At 50.9% G+C, this 11701-nt stretch overlaps 1 protein-coding gene across 1 annotated transcript; it reads right to left on the reverse strand.

Annotated features, from left to right (window-relative positions):
• Window positions 1–8460: 8460 nt before the first annotated feature.
• On the reverse strand, window positions 8461–9539 carry PNMA8C (PNMA family member 8C). The gene has a single exon (XM_054588488.1). It carries the CDS (start codon window positions 9073–9075, stop codon window positions 8461–8463), a length of 615 nt encoding a protein of 204 aa, XP_054444463.1. The 5' UTR covers window positions 9076–9539.
• Between the last annotated feature and the right edge of the window lie 2162 nt (window positions 9540–11701).

The raw sequence follows: 11701 nt of genomic DNA on the forward strand, positions 1-11701 counted from the left end.
GGACCGTCCTTGGGGAGCCACTGACACTGCATATTATCATTTTCAAGTGACACGACTTCTGGTACCAGCAATTCCCTCCTGTCTGCCCAGACGTGGGAGAAAGCGGTCCCAGGGTCTTATTGCACCAGCCCAGCCCCCACCGTGGGCTTGGCACGCAGTAAGTGCTCAATAAATATTTCTGAATGAAGTGAATGAACGAGCCTAATTGCTCATTAGTAGGGACTGACTCAATTTTAGGACGTAGTCTTACAGTGAAATACTGAGCAGCTATGAAGAAAGGTTAAGTTTTATGGAGCACTTCCTAAGTATGAGGCACCACTGTAAGCGCTTCCTGCGAAGTCCTCCCCACGGCACTCTGAGACGTGTGCCTCGACAGGACGATCATTCCCATTTTATAGCCAAAGAAATAAAACCACTTGCTCGGCATTACACGGCCAAGAATTGATGGTTTGAATCCGAAACAGTCTGACGTGTGTGTGTGTGTGTGTGTGTGTGTGTGTGTGAGAGAGAGAGAGAGAGAGAGAGAGAGAGAGAGAGCGCGCACGCGCGCGCGGGAGAGCGGGAGCACCGAGGTGTGTGCACAGACAAGCGCTGCCAACAATGGCTGTTTCGGGGGAGGGGGCCTCGGGACCCACAGAGGTGGCAGAGGCAGGTACTTCATATCCTTTTGGATGGCTTGGATTTTTGGCAATCAAAAATGTTAATTTAAAAATTAAACCAAAGGTTCTCAGACTCGGCCACACACATAGTGGGTGGGTCAGAATACCTGGGACGTGCTGGCCAGGAATTTCCCAGGTAAGGCTGAGGGAGCCAGCTCAGCAACACTACGCACAACAGCAACGGCATTAGTAACAATAACAGCAAACTCGTACGGAGGGTTTTCTTTCTGAGATGTGTTGAATAGGCCTGGGGTTGTGAGTCCTCAGCGCTGTGCTCTTACAAACGGGGAGACTGAGGCGGGCCTGAAGTTGCGCGGCTTTAAGTGAAGGGAAGCACCGGGGTCACCATCCAGGCAGGCTCAGGGGACGCAGCGGATGCTCATCGGTCGCCTGGATCCACGAAAACGCCTCTTCCACCTTTGCTGCCTGCAAGCCATCCCCACTCGAGCAGCTGGAGGGATCTTTTAAAAACTTAAGCCAGATCTGTCTCTAGTCTTTCTAAAGTCTTCATCTCAGGCAGAGCAAAATCAAAGTCGTCGCCATCGCCGACAAAGCCGTATTAAGTCTCCCCCACTTCCCTCTCGTTTCTCCTCTTTCCGCCACGCCAGCCACGCCTGCCTGCTCTGCACCGCTGCGCTCGCCCCCAGCCTCGGGGCCTTTGCTTTCGCTGTTCCTGCCGCCCAGAAAGCTCAGCTTTCACCGGCTTCGACTCTTTCCCGCTGCCCTTCCCCCTCCGTGGCCGGGCATCCTTAACCCTTTCCAGGCCACCGACCCTTTCCAGGATAAAGCGTTTCAGTGCACAGAACTGCATCTATGGGATTACAAAAGAAAGCAATTATAATGAAATTCCAACAACAGCAGGAAAAAAAAACACCCCACGCTGTACAAGAATGACTTTACTACACGATATAAAAATCAATGCGTGTGATTTTATTTAACTCACAACGTACGATTTTATTTAACACCTGAAGGAACCAGGCAGATGTTTAGAGAAAGAGGGGAAGGAGAGATTAAAGGAAGGACGGGAGAGCAGGGAAAAAAGGAAGAAAGAAAGACGCTCGGGGGTTGGGGGAAGGTCAGAGTCTCGGCGAGGCCTTCGCACAATTGTTGGCTCATTCCAGTTGTTTTCCCTTTTGCACAGCTGGGTCGTTAGGCTTCGCTGGATTTTCTCCTTCTCCCTCCTCCCCTCCCTCCCTCCTCCCCCCTCTCCCTTCTCTTCCCCCACTCCTCCTCTTCCTCACCAGCCCCATCCCAGCCTCTGCTCAGGGCCCTAGCGCGACCTCTCCGCTGCGCCCCCTTCTCGCGCAGTTTCTCGCCCCGCCGCCCAGTGGTATCCATGGCAACGAGGAGACGCGTTCCCTAGGGCGAGTTCTCTCTGAGCTTGAGGAGCTGGCGCCGGGCGAGGGCGGGGCAGCGCCTCCTCTCCGCCCCGCACCCCTTCCTGAGGTCTGATGCCTAAATCATCATCCTTGAGCCGCTGCTTCGTAGAAGCCCTAAGCGGAAAAACCCCTCGGACCCCCCTGTTGGAGGAATAATGGCATAAGAATCCAAATCTGAGAAGTCTAGACAGTAACTTCGCAGATGAGACATTTGGTGTGTTTTTTTTTTTTTTTTTTGTTTTGTTTTTTTTTGGTGTTTTAGTGGAACCAGGGGAGGATTGTCCTAGAAATGAAAATCTCGAATGTTCGACATCCTTACAAAACTTGCTAAGCCCTGAGCAGTCCCACTGGGGTGTTTTAAATTGCCCAGATCTCTGACAGGCAAGGTCCTCCTCCAGCCGCGCCAGAAAAATGGATAATTATAGCTTCCGCTTTTTTATTTGTTGAAAAGAACGGGGGAAGGAAACAAAACGTGGCCCAGATCTCTCTCCTCAGCCTCACTTGGTTGCCATTTTTTAAAAATTAGTCATATTAAAAGTCACACACACAGTAAGAAAATGCTGAAATTGCAGAAAAGTGTAAAATGAGATACAAGCCCCCCTTGCCTGCAAGCCTCTGGCCTCTATCCCTCAAAATCAACCACAGTAAAATATCTGTACTTTTCCAGGGGAAAAGAAAAAAAGCTTACTTTCATATCTGTGTAATTTTAGGATTTACCCCATAGTGCCTTTTCACATTATCCTAAATTATTTTCACCATAGCACTTACCACTCCCTGTTTTCTTATATATTTATTTGTTGTCTCACCCTATTAGACCATCAGCCACACGAAGACAGATATTTGTCTGGTTTGTTCACTACTGAATCCCTGGCCTCTATAACAGTCCTGGTAGGTGCTCAAAACATTTAATGAATGAGTGAATGAATGGATTGCATTAGATCTCTTACTATAAAACTTACTTTTTTCACTTACTAGCCTGTCTTGGTCTTCCGTATCTTGGTTTTCTGTATCTGTATCTTGGTCTTCTATCTTGGTTTTCTTTTCTTCGTGACAGCTCCTGTCTTTGTGTCTGCCAGAAAGGCAGAGGCATAGTAATACTCACTTTCACTGACCACCCACTTTGTCCCTGGCCCTGGCATTTTCTCTTTTAATCCTTTTAACCCCTCCTAAGAAAGTGTCATTCCCATTTTCCAGATGAGAATACCGAGTCCAAAGAAGGCCACACCGCTAGGAAGTGGCAAAGCTGAGCGTTGAATCACAGGGTCCTCCAATTTTAACCTCCACTTTTTGTTTCAATTTTTATTTATTGGCTTAGAAAGAGAGAAAGAGAGAAAAGTGGGGGGGGGGGTTGCTGTTCCACTTCAGTCAATTCTTGTATGTGCCCTGACCAGGGATCGAACCTACAACCTTTGCATATCAGAGGACACTCTAACCAACTGAGCTACCAGGCCAGGGCAACCCCACACTCTTATGCCTCCTTTTTGCACAGTTGCCTGTGGCAGGTTTGTGGGAAGATAAAGATTGGTGGGACACCCCAATCTCTCTGAGGTGACACTTGTAACTTTGGCACAATCACGAGATTTGTCCTCCGTCTTAAATGCCCAGAAATCAGATTGCTGTCTACAATGAACAGGACATAAATTATCCACGCCTCTGAACCGGATACCAGTGAGTTAGTTGTCAGCACATAGTAGGTCCTCAACAAATATTAGAACAGGAAGCAGCCTGGCACCCCCTTTATCAATGCCCTGTTGGTGCCAGGGCTCGGGTTGGGCGGTGTCTCCCGAGGGGCGTTACTTGCTGCGTTCACCAGCTTGCCTCTGGCATCCCGAGTTTCGCAGCAGCCTTTGTATCGGTGCACAGAGAACACACTACCTCCTGAGCGAGCTGGGCACACGTCTGTCAAGTTCAGGAATCTGAGCTATAAAGCCAGACTCATGTGTTCTTTGTCAATGGAAAACAGTCACTGGACCCAGGATCCCACACTTAACAGCAGCCAAGGAGAGAATGTAACTGAAGTGTTGACACAGCACCTGGGAATGTGGCCACTCAGAAGATGTAAGTCATGGTTATTAAAAGGACAGCGCTGTCTGGTGGTTATGCATGCAGATGCAAGCCTGGTTCAAATCCTGGGTCTGTCCACACGTTGTGTGACTCTCAGTCTCCAAACCTGGAGACTGGGTTTCCTTTCTATCTGCCCGTTAGTGTTGAGTGTCATTGTGATGATGAAATTAATTTTATGTAAAATGCTTAGAATAGTGCCTGCTGCATATTAAATATTCAATAAGCATTATAATTACTTGATATCTTCTGGTCTAAGCCTCTGTCAGAGCTAGAGCATGCATTTCAGCTTTAAAAAAAAGATTTTACTTGTTTATTTTTAGAGAGGAGGAAGGGAGGGAGGAAGAGAGGGAGAGAAATATCGGGCGGGAGAGATAGGGGCAGGAGAGATAGGTTGCCCCCCCCACACCCCACCCCCCACCCCCCCACCCCCACACCCCCCCCCCCCCAGCCAGGACCTGGCCTCCAACCCGGACTGGGAGCAGAACCAGCAGCCTGTCTGTTTGCAGGAGGACGCCCAATCCACTGAGCTACGCCAGTCAGGGCTGCGCTCCAGCCTTGAGCGAGCCCTCAGTGAGCCGCCTCGCCTATCTCGTTTGTTTCTTCGAGAATCCTGAAGAATTTCTGCCCAGCGGCTTCCCTGAGAGCCATGCCGCGGCTCCTCCCCAGCCCCTGAGAGACTTAGCCTTGTTTCAGGAGCACAGACTGTGATCAGAACGACCTAGGTTTGATCCCCCTAGAGCTCTCCTGTGTGGCCTTAGGCAAGTCACTGAACCTCCCAGAGTGTCACTTTTCTCGTCCATAGAATGAGATGATGATCATGATAATAGTTTCGGTTCCTAACCTCTTATCTCCTCCTCTGGAAGCCAGAAAGGCGAAAGCTTGGCACCAAAACTCCCCCAAATAAATAAACAAACATGAGGAGGCATGATGTACACCGGTGTGAGGCTGTGTATAGTCTTATCTCACTGAACGCTCATATCCCACAGTTCCCTGCAGAATACTAATGAGTTTGATTATGGGAGCTGCCCAAATCTCCCTTACACAATATAAGACACAGTCACGCTATCATTTTGCCAAAATCCAGAATTCTGAACCACATCTGGCCCAAGGATTTTGAATAAGGAGGTGTGGACCCACAGTGCCACATCTGGAGAGTTAGGAAGATCTAATGAATTAATGACTATGGAGGGCTTTGCATGCTGCCTGGAACACAGGAAAGCTGTTACTGTTTTCATTCCAGATAAATTTGCTTCCCTTTTCCTACCAGACACTGGAAGCCCGTGGAATAGAGTCTTTTGCGTTCTCTTGGCCATGAGATCTGATAACACCCTTTTTTAAAATAATGAGACCCATGGAAGTGGTTTCCAGAATGTTTCTTAGCAGCCAGATTGTGTTTCTAAATTAAATTTAACACAGTTCCCCCAACATATCAAAGAGCAGATTAATTGCATTAGCATACATTTATTTTATGTTGGTACAACACAGCATCAATCACAAAGAACAATGAAGAGTTTTCACTGAACCCGCTTTTGAAGTCGGGGGGTTTACAAAGGCCAGCTGCAGCCTTCCCTCAGCCAGCACGTACAATGTGCTTGGGAATTTTTGTTTCGGATCTGTTATGCCAGCTATGTCTTGATTCACACAGATAAGTAGCTTCAAATGGTACCAGTTTTGCATAATAGCTTGCATTGCAATTTCAGGAAACTCTTCAACTGGTCCAGAAAAACTCCAGAGAGAAGTGGTAGGAGACTTGGGTTTTATGGGTAACATTGAGCCCACTCACATTGTGTATGGGAAGCACCCAAAACCCACGATAAGCACGAATACAGTCTTAGCAGTGCAATGTGACAGTAGGAAATACCACGCTGGCCCTCGTCACTATACAATGATGGTGCCCTGATGGAAGAACAGCATGCGGTGAACAAGTATGCCTGAGGTTGTGTTGCAGTTATTCAAGTTCAAATTCTGAGGAAACCATGAACATTAGAGAATGTTAGGAATAGTCCATGAGTGGGAGTGGCCAGGCCAGAAATTTACAAAACATAAAAAGATCAATAGCGAGCTATCAACTTCTACACGAGGGATGCACTCACAAGAAATTCAAATATACGTGTGGGGAGGTCAGGAGAAGCTCTATCCCAACCATTGTACAAAAGAAAAGGATATGGACGCTTGAGGGTAGAGAGGCAGCTTGGGGACCAGACAAAAATCAGAGTCTTCTGGGTTTTAGGTTATTTCGACACAAGTGAACTCTAAAAATTCCTTCTGTGTCTTGACCCCTGCTGGAAATGCCAGAGAGACAGGAGTTCCTGACTCTCTGAGGGTGGTCCCTTCCTGCACCCTGGCTGCCAAGGTGGGGGCGTAGGATGAGACCCCCACCGATTGGCTCTGCCGGGGGTGGGGGGGAGTAGGGTAGCCTCTCAGAAATAAGAGGCAATTCACAGACATGAGTGGCCACCACAGGGATGCACTGGGGGTCTCCAGTGTTACAATTCGATAGGTAAGCAACTGAACGTGCGTGCAGAAATTACATTTTTGAAAAGAAAATCAGTTCAAACTTTTGCAGATCCCTGAACTAATGAAGGTTGCAAATTCACAGGTAAGAGGCCCCGAACAAGAGCTCTGTCTATCCACAGGCATTTGGATTTAACCTGAATTGATTTTTTTTCTTTTCTTTTTTGTTCTTTATCATCACAGGGGACTTGGAGACTCAGCGTTAATGTTGTTAATGGATAACTCTTGAAGGTAACCTAATTATTTACCTCTTTGGGGGCCACTCCCTGGAAGTCTTGCCTTTTGTTCCTTAGAGTGGAATGTGCCCCCCTCAGTCAGAGCTTCTGGGTTTTAATTTGGGGAGACCCCTACCCTCATCTCAGGCACCTCCCAGAGCAGAAGTGCCCACCCTCCTCCACCCCCCGCCCGCCGGCCTCCACGGCCGCTGCCCATCCCTGCCAGGGACACCCAGCCTGTAGAGAGCGGCGACAGCTTTTTAGAGTCACACACAGAGCAGCGAAGTCCTCAGACATGGCGAGAGCGCAGCTCACCTTGTCAGGCATGGTTTCTGCTTCTCATGTGCAAAACAGGTGGCCCACTCCGGACAAGTCTGTGCCAGAGGTACATCTAAAATGCTTCCTTTTAAAAGACACAAAACGACTCTAGACATTGCAATGGCAGGGTTTCCAGCCAGACCCAAAGCCAGAGGGAGGGGTTCCGCGCCCCCTCCCCGACAAGGCACACCCGGCAGCAGGGGCTGTCGACCGCACGCCGCGGGCGGCCAAGCAGACAGCGGCCTTTCTCCCGCGCCCAGCACCCTGCCGCGTTCTTCCTGCTTGGCTCTTCCTCAGCTCTATTAAAAGACCTTCTGCAAACCCTTGGTCTCCCTGGCCGGGTCTCCCTGGCCGGGTCTCCCTCCTTCCATTTCCCGGCAAACACCTGCAGCCGTTGGGTGTGCAGGGGAGGGCGCCAGTCCGACGCGCTGCTTGGCTCCGACTGCGAGTCTCGCCGAGTCTCCGGGTCGTTCGACGTCGTTGGAGGATTTCTGAGATCCTTCCTCACTCAGAAGTTACCTTCACTCACTCAAGGAATACGCACCCACGTGCTCAGGTGTTAGTGCCACAACTATTCAAACATTACTCACTCGAGCTCATATATTAAGCGTGCTCAGGTGCTTCCTACGCGCTCAAACAGCACCCACGTGCGCTCATGTGTTCGAGCGACGCAGATGCTACCTGCGCCTACTCAGATATTAACACAAGAGCCGTGGGGGCAAGGTTCGGGTCCGTTTTGCTCCCTGCTGTATCTCCGGTGCCTGGAACAGTGCCAGGTACACTGTGGACACTCAGGAAGTGTTTGTTGAATGAGTGAATGAATGGCTCATACTCAACCAAACATTACCTGCACCAACTCAAATGGGACCCGGCCCCCTCCGACGAGTCCAAGGAACTCCAACGTTACCACCCACTAGCTCTGCGTGCGACGAAGGCAGGACTCGTTCCCTTCCGTATCCCCGGCTCCTACAACAGTGCCTGGGACATAGTAGGTGTGCAATAAATGTGTGCAGGACGGATGATCGAACGGCCTGCCCTCCACTGGGTGTTAACCACGCCCCCTCCGATGGAACCCACAAGGTAACGCAGATAAAAATGCCATCCTCACTCGCACTAGTCGATGTCGCCATGCTCGCTCGGATGACGCCCATGTGCACTCCAAGTTCCCCACTCGCTTGAGTGTAACGCCCATGCTCACGCCCATGATCCACGCTCACTCGCATTCCCCAAACTTAGTCAGATGGCACCCCCCCCCCCCCCCAACAGTCGTCGCTCACACCCACTCCTCTGCCCCCAGGCCTGCCCGTCACCTCACAGCTTCTTGTCAGAGGCGTGGTGCCGCCGGCGGTTTTTCTTTTGCTTCCGCTTGCCCCTCTTGCCCTCTCCGGCCTTCCTGTCCTTCTCCGCCAAGTCCAGAGGCGGCGCGCCGTCCAGCCTGGCAGTGGCCCCGGCCCCCGGCTTCTCCCCCGGCCCAGGCGCGCAGCACTTTCTGGCAGGCAGCTCTCCGGGGCCCGTCGCCGCCGGGCACAGCTCCTGCCTCAGGACCCGGGCCACGTCCTCCACCGTCCTGCCTTCACTCTGCAAGAAGAGGTTCAGCTTGGTCAGGAATTCAATGTCCTGCTTCCGGGGCATGTAGACCACCCTCCACATGCCGCCCTTGCCCTTGATCTCCCTGGGGATCGCGGAGTAATTGATGTCTTCCATCAGCCTAATGATGGCCGCCTTGGACCGGTCCTCTTCCAGGAAGGCCTTCCCCGCAACCTCGAACTTGCCCAGAGGTTTCAGGGGAACCCTAATGATCTCTTCGAATTCCTCGTGGTTGCAGTCCTCCGGGATACCCAGGATCATCAGGGACTTGTAGCTGTCCACCTCGAGGGCCTTGCACCCGTGCTCCAAGAGAGCGATGTCCTTGACACCGAACAGCATCCTGCCCAGCTCTCTGAGGCAGCAGTACGCCCGCTGGTGCCCGCCGCCGCTGCCTCGGGGATCCGAAAAATTATCCAGGATGCCACGGTCCCTTCCCGGAGGCGGCGTGAGAGAGAGGCCTCACAGGCCCAATCCGCACCCCTCAGTCAAGGATGCCCCGGGCCGCCTGCAGGGCTGCACAGCGTTCAGTCCCCTGTGGTCATCCCCCCGGAGAGGCCTCGTGGGAATTCCCAGGGGCTCACACAGCGTGACGCCGAGGAGGGTGTCTGCCAGCTGGCTCGGGGCTCCTGGGCAAGGCCGCGCCAGGAAGGGTTGAAGATGCTGCGCCTCCTTTCTCGGCGGTGGCCTCCAAAGGTCTCAGCAGATCTGGGACTGATCTCCCTGGGGCCGTTGCCCCTGGGATGTCGTGGGTGGGGGCCTGGCAGGCGGAGCGGCTGCTTCCTTGCCGCTGGCCCAAAAGCTGCCCTCAGTGCCCTGGGGCCAGGCTAAGAGGAGTAGGTGGCCGCTGCACTTGCTCCCGCAGTGACGTCACCGCCTCCTTCCGCTCTGCGGCCCAGCGGTCTCCATGGCAACCACTAGAGCATCGCCTCTGCCATTGGCCAGGCACAGCCGCATTGAAATCAGAGTCCGAGGGGGTCATTCAGAGGTGAGGGGTCAGCCACCAGCTTTCAGAAGTGCCCTGTCCCTTTATCCTTTGGGGAAACGGCCGATTCCAGGGGATATTGACACAAAACGAGCCTGAAGCATATTTTTGGGTCAGAAAGTAAGGAAATGCTCAAAGAATATAACAAGAGCAGGTGGAAAGACACTGAGTTAGCTTGAAGGGCTCCCACTAAACAAATCTGGGATAGTCTGAGCATCAATGTTAAAATTGGGGAGGGGGTAACATTATAACCCTTTCAATAAAATAAGTATCCATGAGTCCATGTGGATATAAGTAAATGGACAAATACAACATTTGATGGAGGAATGTGGGCTTTTCTGTTATCTCATATAAAACTTATGACTCAAAAGGAACAAAAGTATTTTTATGGTGGAATGTCCTTGTTTGTAGGACACACCCACCAGAATATTCAGGGATAATATTCAGAATGATGCACAAGATTGGTAATTTACTCTTAAAATGGATTCAGAGGCAAAAAAGTTCTTTGTACCGTATTTGCAACTTTTTAAATAAGTTTATGATTATTTTTAAAATGTTTTAATAAAAAAAGAAATGTCGTGTCTTGGCCTGTGTAGCTCAGTTGGTTGGAGCGTCGAGCTGCAAACCAAAGGTTCGAGAGCTCAATTCCTGGTCAGGGTGCACGTGTAGATTGTGGGTTTGGTCCCCGGCTGGGGCACATGAGAGAAGCAACTGACTGATGTTTCTCTCTCACATCGATGTTTCTCTCCTTCCCTCTCTTCTTTCTTTCTCCTCTAAAATCAATAAGCATGTCCTGGGATAAGGATTTTTAAAAAATAGTCCTGTATATGTGATCGCCTTCACAATGTCCACTCCTCCCCTCTCTACCCTGGTAATAAAAGCCATAAAGTTTGTGTTGGATTGACAGCTTCCAAACTCCTAGCTCGGGGGCGGGGACGAATACCTTAAATTAATCAACATAACTCCTCCCCTTTGCCACAGCGATTGGCTCGGAAATAGTCACCCAGGTAACCAGGGCCTAAGCCAATCAGTGCCTTCTATCTCCGTAGTCAAGCGATTGGTTCAGAGCTGGACATGTGAACTGTTAGTCCAATTAGAATAAAGCTCAGGGAAAGGGAAAAAAAGAGTGAAGCTCAGGACTTTTGCGACCAGTTATGAGGAAGACACCCAGCTTGGAACCGCGACAGCATCCATTCTGAGGATGAACTGCATCCCGAGGGAGGCTGAGCTCAGGGAGCCATGGCGAAACCGTGCCATTATCCCGATGCCGTCGTGTGCCTCTACGTCAAACTATGCCTGGCACTTACTCCCTCTGAGACTTTTTTTAAAACTTTTTAAGTGAAATGCAACATATATAATAAAGAGTGCACAGATTACAGAAGTCGATGACAAAGCCAGACTTCCTTCCTCAGCATCCTGACTCATGGGCGCAAACATTTAAACCGATGCAATACCACGCCATTCCCTGAGACAGTGCCTTAGGGTGTCACCTAGCTTAGTTCCTGTTCTGTCACTCTGTTGCTGTGTGACCTTGGGCAGGCTAATTTCCTTCTCTGGGCGGTGCAGTGATTTTGTCTTGTCCAGCATAGCTAAGTCAGCGTATGTATTCTACAATACCTTTCTTCAGGGGCTCTGGGTCAAAGTGGTCTACAGGAGAAATTTGCATGAGATTTAGAAGGCAGGAGTGAAGCGGCCGCCATTACAGCGGGAAGGTCTGCGCAGGACCCAGGCGCGGCAGTGGCTCCAGAGTGTTGTCACTAACCTGCTGGCCCCCTTATTGGTTTGGGGCAGCACTGGGCCTCAGTCGCACCTGCACCTGCTGGCTCTCCTCTTCCGGCTTCCATGAATTTGGGGCCAGGATCCTGGGAAGCTCCATGAGGGCGACACCAGCTTCTCTTGTGAGTCACACATGGCATTGAGAGGTTGGAGGTGGCAAGGGACACACGGGACTCCCGGTTTGTTCTCACAAGTTCCAGGTTGTTC

Source organism: Pteronotus mesoamericanus, unplaced genomic scaffold, assembly GCF_021234165.1.
Source record: "Pteronotus mesoamericanus isolate MK-2021 breed Mesoamerican mustached bat unplaced genomic scaffold, CSHL_Meso_final scaffold_137, whole genome shotgun sequence".
NCBI classification, from domain to species: Eukaryota; Metazoa; Chordata; class Mammalia; order Chiroptera; family Mormoopidae; genus Pteronotus; species Pteronotus mesoamericanus.